A 21654-nucleotide genomic window follows, 5' to 3' on the forward strand; every position below is an offset into this window, starting at 1 on the left:
TTCTGGTTATCTCTGTGCCTCTATAGGTAGGTTCAATTACAGTTTTTATGCTTTCTGATATGTATGTACAAATTTCTACAATCTTTGGGTGTATGTGTGTGATTTTTATTTATTCTGATTTTCTCTGGCTCTTTTCTTCTTTTATTTTTTTAAAACTTCCCAGTGGATTGAACAAGTATTTGCTGGTTCTCCTTTATTCCCTTAACTGATTCAAATGTTAAAAATTTCATTTCTATGGTTTACTTTTAAATTTTAAATTAAAATTTAAATTTAAATACTTAAATAAATAAATACTTAAAATTTTAAATTAAAATTACCTTCAATCGTTTACTTTAAAATTTTAGCGTGCGTTACTCAAAAAAAGAAAAACAACAAGTGAATCATTATCTTTACTCTCCTTTTGAACATCACAAAGGCTTTAGAATGCCTTAACTCCAATTCCTCTCTCCCATTTGTTGTTATTTTCCAGTATTTTATTTCTCCCTAAGATGGTAATTATTATTGTTGGTTTTTAAACTCCCATATTGATCACCATTATTTTTTATATTTTTTACACTTATGTAGTCAGTATTTGTTTAAATTTAGACACTTCCTTCCAAGTTACTTTGCTCATGGTTCTTTCTTGTATCTTGCTGCTTCTAGAAGAACATCTAGAAAGTCTCTGAGCTGGACTGTTTGTGGTAATGTATTTGTCTTAAAATGTCTTTAATTTAGTCTTATTCTTTTTTTTTAAAAAAGATTTTCTTTATTTATGACAGAGATAAAAAGAGAGGGAATATAAGGGGAGCTGTAGAGGAAGAAGTAGGCTTCCTGCTGAGTGGGGAGCCTGATATGGGGTTCGATTCCAGAACCCTGAGATCATTAGCTTAGCCAAAGGCAGACGCTTAATGACTGAGCCACCCAGGTGCCCATTATTTAGTCTTATTCTTGAAGAGTATCATAGCTGTGCATAAATTCCCAGTATAGTCTTTTTTTCTTAGCACTTTGATGTTATTATTGTATTGTCTTCTGGCTTCCATTGTTGCTATTAAGATATCTATTAACACTCTAATTATAGATAATTGCTTTTGAAGTAGTCTCTGTTTTTGGTTTTCTCTCTGGTTTTATATAGGATTGTTTTAATGTTTTTGTACTTGTTCTTCAGTTTTTACCAATATATATTTGAATTCCTCTTGATATAGTTCTATTTTTATTTGTCCTATTCTATTCTTTTTTTTTTTTTTTTTTTTTTTAATATGCTCCATGCTCAATGTGGGGCATGAACTCATGACCCTGAGATTGAGAGTTACACAGTCTATTGACTGAGTCAGCCTGGTGCTGCTATCCTATTCCATTCTTATTTTACCTCTTGAATATGACCATTCATATTTTTCTATCAATTATTTAAAGTTTGTAGCCATTATTACTTAAAATATTGCCTCGATTATTCCACTTTGTTCTCTAATTGTGAATACCTACTAGATATATGTGGGATCTTGCTTTTCTAACTTTGCTCTTTTATCTCTGTATATCTCTGTGCTGCATTCTAATTTCCTCAGATCTATCTTCTAATTTGTTAATTCTCTCTTCAGCTGTGTCCAGTCTACTCATTAATTTACTCCTGAAGGGTTTTTAAAAAATTATTCACTTAATGAAATGAAAAACTGCTCAGGTGGCAGTTCAGGTGATCCCAACTGAAATAAGATAATTCTGATAGAATAAAAGCCCTGCTCTCATGCTCCTGCTTCTTAGATTAAAAATAACCAAGATATTCAGTCACCAAATTTCCTCCACTTTTTGACAATATCTAATTCAGAACTAACCCTTGCCCTCTTAAACCTTGCTTAGAATCACCCAGTTCAAGCATAAATCCTATAACAAACCCCTCCCACAATTTCTGTGGTGTACATTCTCCTTTATTGTTGCAAGCTAAAGAAAGTTAGCTTTTGTGGCTGCAAGTGTGTTACTGGTCTTTGGTTAATTGATTTTTAGCCTACTATATATTTTAAGTTCCAAATATTTTCTTTGGTTGCTTTGTAATTTGTACTGTCCTATTTTCAAGTCTGTTTGTGTGTTTTTCTATCTTATGCTTTCTATTCCTTCTTTTATGGCTTTTATTTTAAACATACTTAATTTTATCTAATCCAACTCTCTCCAACACTTGTCTTAACTGAAATTCTAGAGATACCACCCTTCTTGTTCTTCTTTTTTTTTTTTTTTCAAAGATTTTATTTATTTATTTGACAGAGAGGGAGATCACAAGTAGGCAGAGAGGCAGGCAGGGAGAGTGGGGGAAGCAGGCTCCCCGCTGAGCAGAGAGCCCAGATGTGGAGCTCCATCCCAGGACCCTGAGATCATGACCCGAGCTGAAGGAAGAGGCTTAACCCACTGAGCCACCCAGGCGCCCCACCACCCTTCCTGTTCTTTACTGTTTGTTAATTTTTATTTGAGAGGGATTATTTCTCTGTGTGTTTTATAATTTCCAATTGTAATCCCATTTTCATTTTGAGACTGTTTCCAGAGGAAAGTTTTGCTTATTCTTCCAGGTAAAATAGAAATACTACCATCTTTATGTCAAATATTTTTGTTAGCTTATTTTCTTGGTTGGATTTTACATAGGGTGCAAATATCCTTTTTAAGTATGTTTCATGAGATTTGACAAATGTATACATTTGTGTAACCACTACCACAGTGAAACTCTAGAACATTTCCATCATTCCCAAATTTCCCAAACCAAACTGACTTTTAAGATACTATGTCAGGTTGGGGATTTTTGGACCATGTAGGTAGTATGAAGTATATACGTGAAATCCCTAACTCCATGAGGCTTAGGTTTAGATGATAACTTTTCCAAAGACTTTTTTTTTTTTTTTTAAACTCTGAAACCAGTTTAAGGCAAACAAGCTTCCTTGTTGCCTTCCTGTTTGCAGGTAAGAAACTTTTGGCATGGTGTGGCTTTTTGACTGGCATTTTGTAGGTTCCTTAGTTACATCTTCCTGCCTGTATGGCCCCAAGTCCCAAATTCTGTCCTTGATGGGCATTAAACTCATGATTAACAAACCCCACAATGCTGCTGCTCCAGTCTCAGCAGCCAGGTCATTACTGTGGTTTATAGTGACTCACTCCTCCCCCCGCCCTTCTTTTAAAAGATTTTATTTATTTATTTGGCAGAGATCAAAAATAGGCAGAGAGGCAGGTGGGGGGGAGCGGGGGAAGCAGGCTCCCTGCCAAGCAGAGAGCCTGATGTGGGGCTCCATCCCAGGACACTGGGATCATGACCTGAGCCAAAGGCAGAGGCTTTAACCCACTGAGCCACCCAGGGGCCCCCGTTCTCCCCTTTTTTGATTTATACATTTTGTTGAAGTGCAAGATACATATAGTAAAGTACATAGATCATAAATCTATAGCCCGATATCTTTTCACAAGTGAACATATCTATGTAACAAATAACCCTGACAAGAAAAAAAAATGTTATTAGAAATCTTCTAGTACCCCAAACACTATCTCCTCCAAAAGACTATCATTATTCTGATGTCTAACCTCATAGGTTAATTTTGCCTATTTTTGAACTTTATATAAATGCTATCATACAGTATATACTCTTTTGTGTCTGTCTTTCTTTGCTTATTAATATATTTGTGAGGTTCACTCATGTTGCTTCATGAAGCTGTAGTTTGCTCATTCATGTTGCTGTATATTATTCCATTCCATGAATATAACAGGATTTATATTGTAGGTGAACATTTGGGTTGTTTCTAGTTTTCCTCTTAGCTTTGGAGCCTGGGATTTCCCTTTACTTTCTTTCAAGTTCTGATGTGCCTTTAGAATCATTTAAAAAAGCATTTCTGGATCAGGAATTCAGTAAGTTCTGTGTCAAGACAAATTTTAGATTTTCTAGGTTGCCAAATCTCCAGACATGTAAGTCATATGTTTCATTTTTTGTTTTTTATTTTTGAAATTCTTACTTGATTCTCATCTAATTTAGCTGATGACATATCTCTTTTGTCTGTCATTTGTAGAGACAGTTTTGATCTCTTTGAACCAATGATGAGTGAACACAAACAGGAGGATAGAGGTGAGATATGTAATTAATCTTGTCGTCATGATCTTTTGCCAGGGTGGGATGTGGAGTATGCAAGACTAGTTTGACATCAATAAGTGTAAAATATTGAAAAAAAAAAACATGTTAAAGAAATGGGGTGGTTGGAGATAAGCAATAGTAGGATGGATGGATATATTTCGAAATCAACTATTTTTCAAGAAAATGCTAACACTAAGTGGCCCATTCTTCTATGATTCTATCTGAATTCTGGCACTCTGATAGCCAGCTCATATTGGCTCATTCCTATTCTTTTCAAAACTGCAACAACGGGTCTTACCACCACCCACAGAACCCATTCCAAGTTTGAATGAAATCACTAGTATGTGGCATTAATGTAACTAGGCATGTACAGCAATATATATATAGCCATAAAAAATAAACAAAACTTCCCTATGATTTATGGCATTATTTTAATTTTCCAATTGGAAGGTTCAAGGCCATAGAGTAAATCAGTTGCACAAAGGGCATTAGACAAAGAAAGATTGTGATGTTGTGCCTTGTAATTAGATTATAAGGTATTCTTTTCCTTTGTCGTTATATTTTGCAGCTCAACTTTAGGGCAAAGGTAAATTTCATTATTTCTCCCATGGAAGTGATTATCTAAATATGTCTTCTTCCTCCAGGCAGCACACACTGCCACCTATCCTGATTCATTTCCCCTAGAAAGCTGAGAAGGAGTTTTATAATGATATTATTGGTTTTGTAACTAGTGTTTCCATTGTAATGTTATTACTGAAGCAATGTTGTGAAAAATGGTCTCTTTATAAGGGGAATCACTTTTACAAGAAGTAGAAAATTAGACACGCTTCTGCTTTGCAATAACAATAAAAACCACAGTGAAAAAAATATTCCCCGGTTTATTCCCATCTGTATCAGCAGGGAAGCTTTAGAAGATGGCTTTTCCCCCAAAGTCTTCTAAACACAATTACTGCCTACAAATACCATGTCAAAATGCAGTTTTCCTCCAGATTCTATTCAAGACTAATACATGTTTAAGCTTCCTATAACATGGGCCCTTTAAGAAAGTCAGGCGCTTTAAACCCCACCCCCGTGCTGACTTGAAGGAGTCAGTCTTTCTGAGGTAGTTGGTGATAGAGCGAAGAGAGAGCCAACTTGCCCGTTGCTCAGCCTGGAAGGAATGTTTCCGTTGCAATAAGCTCTAAAAGTGGAAGCTTTAAGATACTGTGGGATAGGGAACAATAGAAACTTGTGAAGTATGGAAGCCAGACCGGCTCTAAGATTCTATCACGGAGCTGAATAAAGTGGAAAGAATGCAGTTAAATCTGAGTTTCTCCCAGGGCTGCCGCTCCTTGCTAGGTTTACTCTCCCCATTTCACCCAGCAAGTGAGTTTCCCAGAAGCCGTTTCTACTTTAACGAGCTGCTTGTCTCAGGTACCAGACCCCAAAAAGAAAAGTCAGGAAAAGAGAAGTAAGTTTCAGGGAAAATTACACTGGATCACTTCTAACAATTTACATTGGATATATGTTTCTGAAGAGCCAAACCCGTTCTTTTGTTGTTGTTGTTTCCTGCCACACCAACCGTGATTAAGTTCAGAAGTCCTTTAGCACCAAAAAATAACTAGGAGAAATTTGGGGGTTAATTGCAGTTGGCATTTCTCAGCTGTCTGCTAGAAGCAGCCATCTTGGTAAGAGATGATGTCATTTGGAACACTTGGTGTTGTAGTTTGTTCCGAGGTACCAGTTTCCATTAGCCACTGAATGACAGTTTAATCAAGTTTAGGTTTAAAGATAAGGGGAGGAGCGAGAATAAAAAATCATTAAGTTCCCCTCTTTATCCTGCCTGACACATTATAATGGTTTCCAAAAGTTCAAAGCAATAGAAAATTTTCACACTTTTTTTTTTTTCCCCTATTTTCTGCTTCCAAGTGTTTGTTCTTTCCTTGACTAAGCTCAGATAATAACTAGTCTGGTCAGTTTCACTTTCCAATTTTTATACATAAGTGAAAGCTGTTTTGTGTCAACAGTTTAAAGATGTTTAGAATTATCTCACCTGCTGGGCGGATTTCCTGCAAGACTTTCTTTGGGAGGGAAGAGGGGGAATCAAAGTTTCGATTTCAAATTTTTTATACTTCAAAACTAGAACCTTGAATAGATCACATTAGACTAATTAATGTTTTATTTTTAACCTAGTAAAAGTTTTGATGGTTACGCCGTATTCCCACTTGATCATTATTTGTATAGCAAATGCTATGTCTTCGGAAAACTGGCACTTAAAGAGTTGGGCTTTAATCCATAGAAAGTGTTTCTTTTTTTCTTCGTGGATTAGACAAGTGTTAGTGTCTCAGTCCTATTGCGTGACACGTCCTGGCACTGTTCTCAAGATGCAAAGAGGAAAAGAAAAAAATAAGTTGCACCTTGTTTGAACAATTGAGCGCAGTAAGGTTTATGAGATTATTAGGAGGAGTAAAGAGAGCGGCGTGTCTCATCAGTAAATTCTTTCTTAACAAGGTTAACCTGTGGCCGCTGTTGTTTTCCCCCTCTGGGCTCCTGGCGGGGGAACTTTCTGTTCTCTTAGAGCTATCCTAGGCTTCCCCGTGAAGCTCATCGAGAAGATAAAACTGAAAGGGCTGCGTCTATGTTTGAAACAGACAGAGGGAGACAGGAGCACACGCAGTCTGCGGAAGATGGGGCCCCGACTCGTCCAGGGCTGGATGCGGGCGCCGGCGTGACCTTTCCACGTGTCCCCAGCACCTGCGAGGCTAGCGGGGCACTCGGTTTTCTTTTCCCGGGAGCCGGCGCGAGCCCAGAAGAGAATAGGCGGCCGGGGGCTTAGGTCTGGGGGCAAGAAGGCCCTCCCTCGCAACACGTGCGGCGGGCGCGCAGCTGGTGCGGGGGCTGGCGGGCGTTGCAGCACCCGCAGGGCCCGCGCGTCCTAGGACTAGGGGCCGGCGCCGGGAGGCGGGTCGCGGCGGCGGCGGCGGCGGGCGGGTCCTGGAGCTCTCGGCCAGCTTTGTAGGGCGGCCTAGCGTGCGCGCCAGGCCCGGCTGGAGCGAGCCCCAGTGCAGTACTGCCCGAGCCCGGGCGGGGTCTCTGTTCTCTGGCAGAGGAGGTCCCTTGGCAGCGGGAAGCTCCCTCTCTTTCTCTCGCCGCCGCTCGGAGTCTGCGCCCTGCTGCCAGGCGCCCAGCTCGGCGCTCCCCTGTGCTCGCCCGGCGCCCACTCATTCGCAGCCCAGCCTTCGCCGCCGCCGCCTCCCTGCTCCTCCTCCTCCTTTCCCCAGCCCGCCGCGGCCATGGCGGACAGCGCCAGCGAGAGCGACACAGACGGGGCGGGGGGCAACAGCAGCAGCTCGGCCGCCATGCAGTCGTCCTGCTCGTCGACCTCGGGCGGCGGCGGCGGCGGCAGCGGCGGAGGAGGCGGTGGTGGTGGGAAGTCGGGGGGCATTGTCATCTCGCCGTTCCGCCTGGAGGAGCTCACCAACCGCCTGGCCTCCCTGCAGCAGGAGAACAAGGTGCTGAAGATCGAGCTGGAGACCTACAAACTCAAGTGCAAGGCGCTGCAGGAGGAGAACCGCGACCTGCGCAAAGCCAGCGTGACCATCGTGAGTGCCCCCCCGGGGCGCGCCGCGGCGCCGACCTCCGCCCGCCTCAGGGAGAGGCTGCACCTGGACCGGGCAGCCCCCGAACTCCCCGAGGCTCCCGAGAACCCGCAGCAAGCACACTCTCTGCCAAGAACTGCTGGCCCCCGGGGGGTGTGGGGGAGGGAGGTGTCCCTCCGAGGCCACGCGAGTCTGGCCTCCCCTGGGGGGTCAGACTCCTCGCGGGATGTGGGAGAACGCTGCTGGACAACCACCCACGTTCCCGTTTCGCCTCTGGGGAGGAGGCCCCTCCCGGGAAGTGCTGGAGGCTGGTGGCGTGGCTGGGGGGCGGGGTGGGACTTTTTTCAGTCCTAGCAAGCCTAAGGGGTGAGTCCAGAATCTGGGGCTCCCTAGGCTGTGGGAGAGGGAGGAAGCCGGAGTCAGTTCCAGGGGCCTGACTGGGGGTGCTGGGGGGTGCGTAGCTGGGCTGGGCACTTCGCTGGCATCTGGAAGGCGCTAGCTTGATCCCCCGGGGAGGGGGCGGGAGAGAGTGGCTGGGAATCCGGGAAGTGGAGTTTTTTGGCCAGGATTGAGAGGGAAGGGCGGGTACCGGAGCTGAGGCTCCCACCTCCGTTGGAAGTCCTTTCCTTGGTAGGGGTTGGGGTGAGGGGTGGCAGCGGCATTATACAGCCGGGCGAATGCAGCATCTTGTACGATAGTGGATAGAGTGAAGGGTATGAAGCTTGGACGGGCTCAAACCATGGTATTGACTGACTCCTTTTCCCTTGCGAAGCAAGATGTACGTGTGTTTGCTTCATTGGTGGTGGAGTGCCTGGGGGTATTTTGTCTGAGTCCAGATTCTTGATGAAAGAACAGGCTGTCTGTTCTGTTTCCACCTAGCCCCCGAGGCTCCCCCGAAGAGGGTAAGATTAGGTGTTGTCTTCTCCTTGCTGCTGTAGCAGGCGGTTAGAAAGGCCACTATAGCCGTGATGAGGCGAAACATAACTGGCAAAAGTACACCGTGTGCTCTCACCTAATATCCCTGCCAGCTAGCCACATCATTAACATGCAGAATCCCCATACAGACAACTCTATTCAGATCAAAACAGTTTCCCAGCCAGGAGCAGAGAGGAAAATGTCAAGAAATCAAGGGGATAAATTACCATAGTTGCTGCACAATAGCTGATTAGCCTGAATCTTCAGATGGAGAAAAAGGCATGAATCTGGGAGTGGATCAAAGATGACAGTCTGGGAATGAAATGGGGCAAGTTTAGGATGCCCCTGTGCCAGCAAAAGTCTTCAGCGGAGGAGTGTGTATGTGTGTGTGGGTGTGTATGCTCCCCCAGTGCTAGCTTATACGTGGGACCTGGATGGCATTCTGAATTTGCTTAGGAAGCAGATTTCCACCAAAGTTTCAGTGTAATTGGCAGCCTAAATAGAAATTGATTGTAGAAAGACACTTTGCATGCTCAAATCCAGTCCTGGTGAATGGAATTGGAGCAACATTCATGCGTTTCCAGACTGTCAAGTTCTTGAAGTGCCCTTTCGGTAGGAAGAGGGAGGAATTTGCAGAGGCAGCCACTTCCAAGCCTCCTCTGGAGCTTTCTTGGACGAGAGAGATGTCTCTTCTGAGTGGGGGCTTGAGAAGAGGGGGAAGTTGGTGGAAGCAGTTTATTTAAGGTTTGAGTTAGTAAATGAGAGGGTTAGTCTCTTGGAGAATGTGAACCACGGAAAGTAGTAAAACTCTATGAAACTGAATCCCTAGCTTCTTGCGTACAGTGAGCAATTCAGGCTGTTTTTGTTTGTTTGGGAGAGGATTAGGGGGTGGAGGTATTATGAAAGGGTATCTGTTTGACACTTGACCATATTATAAGTAGGTCTGTAAATTGTACACAAACATGTTGGCTTTGCACGGACAAACATGTTCATTCCTGGTGTATAAGATAGAGACCTTCTGAACCCTTGGTTTGAAGAGTGTGTGAGGTGGTGGCTTTATTTCTTAGCACTTACCCTCCTCAGCTAAAACTGACGTCCAACCAAATCCACTTTGTGAAATGTTCTGTGGCCTTACTGAGTAGAGTTTTAAGATTGTTGTAGATGACAGCCTACAAGTACGAAAAGCCGCTCAGTTCTTCTTTAATCTCTGATTCATAGATTCAGGGAGACAAATAAAAATGCCTGTGGTTTACCTGGTTCCCTAGGACTTGGCAGGTGTTACTAAAGCAAACGCAGAGAAGAGATCCCTTTAAGCTTTTGAGAGTTTCGGTAACTGGTCTGGGACCCAGATTGTGTTGAAGTGGTTTTGACCTCTTAGGTATGTAATTTGGGTGGAGAAATGTGTGTGACTACATGGAATGGGTCTGTGGGTGTAAGGGGTCCATTGAACAATACCGTATCGTAATTTATTGTTGTGGTTAAGCTGCACAACTCGTAACAACTCTAACTTAAACGTAACCCTTGTTAGTAGCTGCCTAGAAAGGATTGTATACAATTAAATAAAGGCCTTGCTCGATTTTTCACTGTTTTAGTTAATCTGAAGGGAAAATGGCACCATAATCCTATTACTCGCCTTCCTGCCTTTTATTATTTCCTCTACCTATAATGTTAACTTTCATGTTCTTGGGCACTAAAGATAATTATGGATGTCTTTCCTCTCCCCTGAACATGTTCAGAAAGATACATTGCTCATTAGCCACACCCTGGAGGAGAGGTACCCTCTTAATCTGTCTTTCTCTTTAAACAGTTTATTTTTCAGAGCAGTTTTAGGTTTGCAGCAAAATTGAAGGGAAGTTGCAGAGATTTCTCTTAAACTCCTTGTCCTGCTTCCCCTCCCCCATTATCAACATTCCCCTCCAGAGTGGACATTTGTTACAACTGATGAACCAACTTTGACACATCATCATCATCACCAGAGTCCATAGTTTACATTAGGGTTCACTCTTGCTGTTTGTACATTCTGTGGATTTACCATTATAGCATCACACAGAGTAGACCAAGTGCCTTAAAAATCCTCTATGCTCTGCCTTTTTATCCCTCACTAACCTGGCAACCGCTGATCTTTTTTTACGGTCTTCATAGTTATCCATTAAGCTACTGAAGGACTGGGTTGCTTCCAACTTTTGGCATTTTTGACTAGAGCTGCAACAAACATCTGTGTGCAGGGTTTTGTGTGGACAAAAGATTTCTGCTCCTTTGGGTAAATACCAAGGAGAGAAGTTACTGGATTTTATGGTAAGAGTATTTTTGATTTTGTTAAAACACTGCCAAATTGCCTTTCCAAAGTAGCTGTACAGTTTTGCATTCCTGCCGGCAGAGAATGAGAGTTCCTGTTGCTCCACATCCTTGCCAGCATTTGGCGTTGTCAGTCTTTTAGATTTTGGTCATTCTGACAGATGTGTAGTGACACCTCAGTGTTGAGTCCTCTTTTTTTTTTTTTTTAAGATTTATTTATTTTAGAGAGTGTGTGTAAGTGGGGAGAGTAGTGGAGAGAGAATATCTTTTTCTTTTTAAAGATTTTATTTATTTATTTGACAGAGACACATCTGGAGAGGGAACACAAGCAGGGGAGTGGGAGAGAGAGAAGCAGGCTTCCCACGCATCAGGGAGCCCTATCCCTATGCAGGATCCCAGGACCCTGGGATCATGACCTGAGCTGAAGGCAGATGCTTAATGACTGAGCCACCCAGTCCCCCCCCGCCCCCCGAAAGAATATCCTTAAGCAGACTCCCCACTGAGTGTGGAGCCCAGTACAGGGCTCTATCCCAGGACCCCGAAATTGTGATCAAGCTAAAACCAAGAGTTGGCCACTCAACTGACTGACACCCCTCCTCCACCTCCCATGCACCCTCTTTTAAAAAACAGTCCAAAGGCTAGTAGAACTCTTAACTGTGGTAATTTCTGTATGTCTCTTTTGGTATATAAGTACTTGTTTGGATCAAGCTTTCCATTTAATAAAGGACTGGTTTCATGGGTCTGTGTGTTCCCAGCACATATATGATAGAGGTAAGCATTATGTGCAGGGAAGAATCCTCTGTATGAGGCCCTTCATGTGTCCAAGTGCCTGAAGCATCTGGGAATTACAAGCTTGGTCCTGGGGCTTAGGGGTGAAATGGAATGTTTTGAGTGGTTATCCAGTTTCTTCCGGTAAATCAGTAGTGGAACCAGGTTGTTGATTATAGATCATAATTTCTTCTTTGGAGTGGAGAAAATAAAAAACAAATGCTCAGTAACTGTTGAGTAGCTTTTAGATGTTAGGCTAGGTCCATCAGCTTGTATTGTGGGTGAAAAATGTAATTGGAGGTGATCTGATTCATTGTCATGAGAGGGGTCCATGGGTGGTGGTGTCCGAGCAGATGAAGAAGTGCGTTGTTAGTGGGCAGTCGCTAGATGGCTTCACGGCTCTAGATTGGTTAGTTGCTGGGCTTCTCAGAGTATAAGCAGAGCTTCACACCTGGCGTGGCTAGTTCTCTAAGGTGTGGGCTTTTCTGAGACCAGTTCAGACCTTCAGCATGTGTCTGGCTTGAAAATCAAGGCCTGAAATAAGTCACTAGTATTGAAATATCTTTCTCTAACTATAAAATTAGTACTTTATTATAGAAGTTTAAGGTTACAGAAATAAAAATGCATTTTGAGGTTATGGTAGAAAAACAGTTTGGTATGGCACGATTAGAATACTTGGCTATTTTAAAGATCAACAGTGTAATGATCTCATTAACCAGTAAAAGCCACCATATAGTAAATGTTGTGGATATGGGATTATTTACTCTGGAAGCCTAATACACTATTTTCCATTTTTAAGACTTCATTTTGGCAGACTCTGATGCTGTCGGATTAACATTGCCCTTGTAAAGAGGTGTAGTGTGTCTTTTTTTTTTTCCCCCCTGTTAAAATTTTTTTTTTCCCCTTAGATTCTTAATGGAAACACCCAACTTGAGATGCAACTTTGAGAAATGTATGACCTAATTGTACACAAGTTCAGGCTTCTTAAAAAGGCTATATTGTTAGATTTCTTCTGCAGTTAAAGTCCTTCATATTCATAGTTCCCTTCAATGTATTTCATATACTGTATTTGTATTTGATTAAAGAAACATAAAACATTGGAGGAGATTATGTCAGTCTTTTGCTGTGTTCTCAGTATTTGTTTTGCTGGGGATGAGGAATCGTTCAGAGAATCACCAGGACCTGGTTTGTGATGACTCTTGTTCAAGACCAGAAAGACTGGCCTATAGCAAAAACCTGAAATAGTTATTGCTTATTTAAAAACTTTTCATGGCTCCCCATTACTCTCTGAATCCAGGTAGACTTTCTGGTTGTTTCCCAGGCTCTGCTTGGTCTGGCCCTTGTATGCTTCCCAGAGGTACCCGTCATGTTCATACCCCTCACTTGGTTGGACTGCTGGTTTCCTGGAATTTTAATAGGTTTCTCTGACTCCTCTAGGATGTACTTCCCACCCTTACTCTTATTCCTTCCTCCTCCCTTCCCTTCTACCTCATAAATGCAAGTAGACTAGATTGCATTTTCCACCCCCACCCCAGTGTGCATGGCATTGCCCCTTTGCCAGGCACATATTATGTGCCCATTCGTGTGGTCCCACAGGACCCATCTGTTGCTCCTTCTACATCCCCATCACATAGGTCTCCCCCAGCAGATGTGTAAATTCCTTTTGGGGGGCAGAATTTGCTTTGTTCACTCACATTCCTCAGTGCGGGGCATGTGGTAGATGCTCAAGGGTATGTTGGCTTGACTCTGGAGGCATTGGGTAGTGGAGGTTTTTGTTTTTGTTTTTAATTGGGTGAGGGTGCCCATACTGTCTCCTGACTATGCACTAATAGGGCCACTCTCCTGCCTGTGTCATGAGACACTGTCTTTGCCCTGGTTGGTTAAACAGATCAGATGGATGAATGAATGGATACACTGTATACTTTGGGAGACCACTACAATCAAGGGGCTTCCCAAGCCCTTGCCCTCTAACCATGGGTGATGTTGTAGGCTACCTTGTAGCATACATCTACATGTTCGCAATACATTTCACCTCTGAAAGGGGGCAAAGTGTCTTCAGGTTCACCTTTCCAAGGATTTTTGAGCCAGGCTTTTAGGGGGGAAAAGTGGCTCAGTTGGAAGTGTTCAGATTCACCCCTTCACTTTTGGTGATGGATCACTCTAGTATTTCTCGTAACTAGTTAATGGGAAAATGCCCCACAGCTGCCTCTGGGAAGCAGCTTTGGACTGTAACGCATCTATGCAGGTACCAGTAACCCGAAGCTCCAGTTGGGGGAGTATCTGCAGACAGGATTGGGAGACTTGCTGAATCCTTGTGGATGACCACGTGTGGCTTACAGAGTGGAGTTCCAGGGGGTTGATAATAGTGTCCCACACAGTGTACTTGCATTCTTTTTTTCTTAAATCCTTCCTTGCAGAGATAATTGCATTTACACCTAGCAATGCTAATCTGAGCTTTTAAAGCCCAGCCAGGCCGAACAAGGAGTAACAGTCCTCTTCCTCTTTTTCTCCCATACCTCTTCCCTCAGTGGGTAGGAGTTGCTTTTTGTTTTCAATCACAATGCTGCTGCTGTTAGATAAATTGAATTATTGTCAAAGGTGGTGAAGTAAGTGTTCATAGGTTCAGGGTGTTCTTGCTTGGTGGTGGTTGAAGCTTTCTTGACAGGGAAACTAATGCTTGGGAAAATGTTTCTAATTGTCAGGATCTCGGAGGGGTGTTAACTTGCAGACTCTTCATTCTTCCCCAAAACTGTCAAATTTTCTTACCTTTTTTGGGCTGTCAAGTTTACAGCTAGGAATTTTATTCCAGTGCTCATTCTAGTAAATTATAAATCTCGCTTTGTGGAAGTGTTCTTTTTTATGGAGAAGAATGCGTAAAAGGGTTAATAGTTTGATTTATGGTTATTTAGAAACAACTCCCCCCCCCCCCCCTTACTTACTATTGGTTTCTAGATCTCATGTATGGGTGCAGTTTAGTGATTAAAATTCATTATAAAGTTTTAAAAAAACATATTCTATTGTTAGAAAGCACAAAGTGGGGGGGGGGCAAGGGAGAAGCAGACTCCCTGCTGAGCAGGGAGCCCAGCATGGGGCTCAACCCCAGGACCCCAGGATCATGACCTGAGCTGAAGGCAGATGCTTAACCAACTGAGCCACCCAGGCAACCCGGTTTTATAATACTTACTTAATGATGGGAAGTTGTCTGTGATTTCTTCCCCTTTTGCCTCCTCAGTACAGCTACAGGTACTTATGAACGGCCTGCTGTGTGCCAGGACTCTGAAATATCCAGAAGGAATGTAAGGGCCTCTCTAGCAGCCAGCCAAGGGTCGCACTTGACTTTCGTCCAGCTTGGCTCTGGCTTGGTGCTGTAGAGAATTTAAGAGCAGAGGGAATTGTCCTTCTTCCCTCTCTAGCACTTTGCAGAGACTTGGGAGGTGCAGGAATAGCCTGCATGCGGGGGGGGGGGGGGGGGGGAGCAAGAAAGGAAGTTCAGACTCTTGTCTGGGTTCCTGGGAGAGCTGTGTTACCCTCTCCGTTTTGTTGAGTACCTTGAAGAGAAACAATGTGTCATATTCACTCACAGTTTAATTAACCTGTAGTTTATTTTGTAAGGCAGAGAGATGGGGAGAGCTGTTACTCAATTTGTCTGTGTCAAGGTGGCACCGGGAGGCTTTCTGTTTGTTTTTAATTTTCTTTTTTATGTGGTGATGATTGAAAAGAAATGTCATTGATGTTTTAATTTCATAATTTGCATCTGCTGGTAGATCGAAATTATCTAGGTGGTTTTGCCTCTATCCTGTTATGCCCTGAGGCAGACCCACATTCCTTTCAGGGAATATTGTTGGACAGATCGAATTTCCTAAGGCTTTTTAATCCAGAGCTATGTGAAAGTAAAGACTTCGTACGTTAAAGTTAATTAGAGATACTAGTGTATGTGCAATTCCAAATTCCAGTTTTTTAAAAAAGCAGTGTTGATTGACGGGATAATCTTCCAGGCATCTGTTCAGATCAAACCAGCCTCCAGTGGGTGCCAGGTGTGTGTCCAGAGTGATCTGCTTAATACCCTCCAGGGCATCTCAGGGCACTTGGGATCAAATAAGGCCACTTGGTACTGAGGAGTGGAGCTGGAATTTTCAGCCAGACGTTGGTCATGATTCAAAAAAGTTTTCCATAGAAGGAAAGAGGAAAGTGAAAGAATGAAAACATGGAGAGTGCCTGAGCTAAAGGAAATTCTTAGAAATCTAGTACCTGCACTAGATTAAACACAGCTATGCGTTGCTCTTCTAAGCCAGAAGTCTTCTCTGTGCTAACAGCGTTTTTGAGATGGAGTTAGAAAGGCTAAAATAGTCTTGAGAAAAATAATTTATTTGGTGTTTAATTAAAGAAAAAGCTTCTCGACTTGTGACATTATTTGCGTGTAAGTTATCCTAATATACCAACTCAAATAATAACTTTTATTCTATTGAGGACTTTTATTTATTTTTTTTTTTGGTCTTCACTAGACAGGCCTTAATTTATCTAAACAAAGACATTTGCTGAGAGTCAAAACATTGTGTCTTTGCTTCATTTAGTAGCTCCTGATTATAGAAACACTAAAATTTGAGGGGAAAAAATTGGTTAGATGATTTTAACATCTTTGTTAATGAAAGAGTTCAGTTTAAATATATATACCATTAAGTAGAGGCTCGGACTTAATCAGGCACAGATCATTAACTGCTAAGGTGCCATTTCTTTTGTTAAGTATATTAATTATTTCACATCATTTTGAACCTTGAATGCATGTAGCCTTTTTTTCTTTTTTAAGATTTTATTTATTTATGTGAGAGAGAGCACAAGCATGAGTGGGGTGGGGGTAGAGAGGTAGAAGCAGACTCCTTGCTGAGTGGGCGCCCCCACCCAAGTGGGGCTCAATCCCAGGAGCCCTGACATTTTGACCTAAACCAAAGTCAGATGCCCAACTGCCTAAGCCAGCCAGGTGCCCCTGTAGCCTTATTATTGAGAAATACGTACCCAGTAAAGAGGGCTAGTGACTTTTGTGTGATTTAAAAAACAAAAATTATGGTAAAATATATAACATTAAGTTACCAGTTTAACCATTTTTAAGGGTACAGTTCAGAGGCATTAAGTACCTTCACAGTGTTTTTGTAGTCATGGCCTCACCCATCTCCAGAACTTTATTATCCTAGACAGAAACTGTCTCTGGACAGTTATTAAACAAAAACTCCATTTTCCCTTACCTCTAGCCCCTGATAACCTCTATTCTGAGCGACTTAAAAACCTTTTTTTTTAAAGGAAAAAGTGTGCACTGATCCCCAAAAGCAGCTAGCTGGTTTTTGTTTGTTTGTGGTCCTCATGTTGAAGTTATGAATTTGGTCCTAAAAACATTTATTTTTTGAAAGATTTATTTATTTTAGATAGTACAAGTAAGGGGGCAGGTTGCAGAGGGAGAGAGACTCCTGAAGCAGACTGCCCACTGAGCGAGAAGGAACCAGAGGAGAGGCTCTATCCCCGACCCTGAGGTTATGACTTGAGCTGTGGAAACCCAAGAGTTGGCCACTCAACCGACTGAGCCACCCAGTCGCCCCTGCACCTAAAAACATTTAATTTTATTTTTTATTTTTAAAGATTTTATGTGTCAGGGCACAGGCAGGGGGAGTGGCAGGCAGAGGGAGAGGGAGAAGCAGGCTCCCCACTGAGCAGGGAGTCCGATGCAGGGCTCCATCCCAGGATCCTGAGATCATGCCCTGAGTGGAATGCAGATGCTTAACCCACTGAGCCACCCAGGCACCTTTGGACCTAAAAACGTTTTAATTAAAGTGAGGTTGATATCTTGCTCCATTTTCAGTCGCTGTTACTTGTTGTCTCTCCCACATCTGGTTCTTTTCTGTCCTTCAGCAAACATAGACAATAGACTGAGCCCATACTTGGGCTCAATGCTTTGGTCCTTTTGTACTTAGAGTAAGCACCCAACGGTGGAGGACCTTGGGAGGGAATAATTTGCTTCGAAGATTTGTCCTCTAGGAAAGGGAAGGACTTTGTCCTGATACCTCATAAATAATGGCTGCTTTAAAAAAAAAAATTCTTATTCTTTATTTTTAAAAAATAATTTTTAAAGGTCTTATTTTTAATTATTTTTAATTTTTAAAACTTTATTTAAATTAAATTAACATAGTGTATTGTTAGTTTCAGATGTAGTGTTTAGTGACTCATCAGTAACACCCAGTGCTCTTTACATCATGTGCCCTCCTTAATGTCCATCACCCAGTTACCTCATTCACCCGCCTTCCCTCCAGCAGCCCTCAGTTTGTTTCCTAGAGTTTGGAGTGTCTTATGGTTTGTCTCCCTCTCTGATTTCCTCTTACTTTATTTTTCCTTCCCTTCCTCTATGATTGTCTGTTTTGTTTCTTAAATTCCTCATGAGTGAAATCATAAAATTGTCTTTTTCTGATTGACTTATTTCACTTAGCATAATAAAAGATTTTATTTTTTAGTAATCTCTGCATCTAATGTGCAACTCAAACCCACAGCCCTGACATCAGAAGTCACATGCTCTGCCCTCCACTGACTGCAGCCAGGTGCCCCTCTTTTTTTTTTTTTAAGATTTTATTTATTTACTTGAGAGCGAGAGAAACAGCAGGAGCAGGGCAGAGAGAGCAGCAGACTTCTGGCGGAGCCGGGAGCCCCATCCCGGGACCCTGGGATCACGACCTGAGCCAAAGGCAGATGCTTGACCGACTGAGCCACCCAGGCACCCCTCCCCCCCTCCTTTTTTTTTTTTAATGAAATGTGTTGTAAGCATTTAATTTCCTTGGTAGCATTTCAAATAAACCGTAATTTAAGAAAGTTCGAACAAAGGTTGAAGAAATGAATAACCATTCTTATTTACCAGCATTGCTGTGTTTCCAAATCCTGTTGTGTTGCTGTGGTGACTGCTCATGTTCATGAAGTGCTTACTGTGGAGAAGGCTTTGCTTAGACCTGCTTGTGGAACCCTCGCTGCCCTTCTGTGGGATCAAGGCTGCTGTTGGGCATGGTTAGGCTCAGAGAGGTTCTGTCACTTGGCAGCCCGTCCAGGTCAGCCAGGTGGAGCTGGGATTTGAACGCAGGCCTGGCCTCAGAGCCGAAGTGCCAGGCTGTACAGCCCATGGGAGAGTCGGCTATAAATCAGCTTATGATAAGTTTTATCTTTATTTTGTCGTGGGCATTTTCCTCCTGGTTGTTTCTTCATTGAGACTGGTCAGGGCTACCCCGTTACTCCAGCACATTCCCAGGATGCCGGGCCTAAGGGAGTGTTTCCAGGATAGCAGTCTCCCTTGGAAAAGAAGCAGTGATGGAAGGGTGCTTCCTGTTCATGGAGGTGGGGGCAGCCCCTGCTCCCATTTTTGGCTTGGTCACACTCCAGTGGTGGGCCTTAGCAGGTCCACCCCTGTGCCCTGCCCAGAGCACCCTAGGAGGTTGCCCCTCTGCTTACAGCACAGCCATCTGGGCTTGCTCTTCTCCCTCCCTCCACCTTGGCCCAACCTGGAATCAATATCTTTGTGCTTATTTATAACCTTTACTTAAAAAGAGTCTGACTAGCACAGTCATAGTGGATTTTATTTTGTTTTTTAATGTATCGATCACCTGCGGTATATAGGCAGTGTTCATATATAACAACTGGGATGAGACAGCACGTGGGAAGTTGGGGAGGGGCCCTGACTTGATCTGGAAGTGGGGACCATAGGCAAGGAGGGCTTCAGCTCTCTCTCAGGTTTTTAAGCAAAAACCTGAAGGATAAATGGCAGTTCATCTAGAGGAAGATGGGGGCAGGGATGTTGTCAGGAGGGACACATGCCCTGACTCTGAAAACTGAACATGGGAGCAGAAGGCAACCTGGGGAGGAGAGCAGGACCCTGCTGGACAAGTCTGGTGGGCTCTGTTCCTGGGTTCCATCCAGGGGCTAACTGCAGAAGAGGTGGGGAGGGAAGGAGAATGGGGGAAAAATAGGAGCATTTCTGTTTTCATCATCTGCTCTGGCTGCTCGGTGCGGACATTTGTGTTTTCCTTCTACTTGAAGGCAGGTGCTTTGGCTCTCATCACCTGTGAGACGATCTCCCTAACTCCATGATAACAGTGGCTGCATGGTACGGTCTTAACTGTATGGCTGGTGCAGTTCCAAACACTTGAGTTAGGGACTCGCAGCAACCCTCTGCCATCTCTGTGTCCTGGGTGAAGCAATGAGGTGTGGGAGTGTCAGCAACCTCTGGAAGGTCACAGTAACTGCTGGGATCGGGGTTTGAACACAGGCAACCTGAGGGTACCTCGTATGGTGACTGGTGCATTAAAGCTCTGGCTTTGAAGGATCATTTGCAGCTTTCCACATCCTTGACGCTCAGTCAGTGCTCATGACGCTCAGTAGATGCTCGGTGGACTTTGTGGAATCTGTTTTGTGGAGTGCCCAGGTTTTCTTTTTTGTAAACTGATGGGAGTAGGATATGATTACAATGAAGGGCATAAGATTTGAATGCACACATTTATGCTGAATGAACTAAGATGAATTCACCAGTGTACTCCTCACCTGCTCAAGATACATGCTATTATCAGCATTTCCTCCGCCAAGCTGCCCTGTACTCTGTTCCGGTCACCGCGCCCCCAAAAAGTCACCTTGTACTGACTTCTGTCACTGTAGATTTGCTTTGCTTATTTTTAAACTTAATGTAAGTGGTTTTATGCAGAGTGTATTCATTGTGCGCTGGATGCTTTGATTTGTTGCCCTAGTTCATCCATTTACTTATATGAAACAGTGTGTCGTTGCGCGCAGGGCTGTTTTTTTTTTTTTTTTTTTTACTGTGGGGCAGTCTTCCACCATATGCGTATCTGTGGAATTGTTTTGGTGTGTGCCCTCGGAGGCACCCCACCCCCTGTACCCTTTTGCTCACTGTGTGAAAGGTGTGTGGCCCGCCAGAGGATACCAGGCCCTGCAGGACGCGGGTTCCAGTTAGTGGAGATTCTTGGTGCTTTACTAGGTAAGTTATATTGCACTGAGAGCCGTTGGACCTTGGTGGACTTAACCTAGTAAAACTACAGTTTTTAGGGCTAATACCAGTGTCACTTGCATCCCACTGTTGTCTTTAAGGGTAAAACGAGACAATACACATCAGAGTGTTTTGGTAGGTTGTGTATTATTATTCCTGTGTAAAATGGTATTTAAGATAATTAGTGCCCCCCTAATACTTTCTGATGTTTTCCAAAATGTATTTCAAAATCAAAACTGTTCTTGATACTTCTGTAAGATGACGGTATCAAAATAATGTCTGGAAAGCTGACTGGAGGAAGTCGAGGCAGCAGGCCCCGAGCTCTGGAGACCTGAGCCTGGGGACTCTGTGTCCTGGCTTCTTAGGGCCTGCGGTTCTCTGGCACTTGGTGGGGGGATGCCTGGGACCTTGGCCCATACCCTGGGGTTTGGTGAGCCAAGATTAAGCCAGCCTCTGCGGTGGTGTCAGAAGGCAGATGCGTATTTCTAAAAGATCCATGTTTTTCTTGCAGGTTGGTACTAAGGCTCTTTCCGTTATTTCTTGGGAAAAAAGGCCAACATGCATTTTCCCAGTTTTCTGTCTTTAGCACTGGGGGCAGTAGACAGTCAGCCTGCTTCTCAGTCCCGTGACTTTTCACCCCTTTCTCAAGGAGCGTGGATTCCAGAGGGTGGGCTTTGATGGATGGCTGAGAGGAGAGTGCCACTCTCGTCTAAAGAACTCCTGGTCTAAAGAACAGAAGCCAAATGTGAATGTCTTTGAAGCTGACTGACTTCGCAGGTTTGCAGTACCCACTTGGTGGAAGGACAGCCATAGCTTGTGAGCCAGGGACAGGTCTGTGGGAGGCCAGAAGTCTTCTGTTTGCAGGGGACTCCTTGAGTGACCTCTTTTCTTTTTGTTGCCTCTGGGTCTCTCTATAGCAGTAGAAGTGGTTGCCTCAGGACTTTGGAAGGTCGAAGGAACACGCTTTTCACCGGAGCACGGATGTGCTTTTATTGCCCTGGTGTGGAGGCTTTTGGGATGGTGGA

General features: G+C 43.5%; 1 protein-coding gene across 1 annotated transcript in view; it reads left to right on the forward strand.

Moving 5' to 3' along the window:
* The first annotated feature begins 7037 nt into the window (after window positions 1–7037).
* The window catches only part of CCDC6 (coiled-coil domain containing 6), a 105799-nt gene continuing 91182 nt past the window's right edge, over window positions 7038–21654 (forward strand). The window contains exon 1 of the mRNA XM_032842516.1: window positions 7038–7641. Coding sequence (XP_032698407.1) covers window positions 7333–7641 — 309 coding nt within the window. The 5' untranslated portion in view covers window positions 7038–7332. The remainder of the gene's footprint in view (window positions 7642–21654) is intronic.

Source organism: Lontra canadensis, unplaced genomic scaffold (genome assembly GCF_010015895.1).
Source record: "Lontra canadensis isolate GAN:19392208 unplaced genomic scaffold, GSC_riverotter_1.0 scaffold3, whole genome shotgun sequence".
NCBI lineage: Eukaryota > Metazoa > Chordata > Mammalia > Carnivora > Mustelidae > Lontra > Lontra canadensis.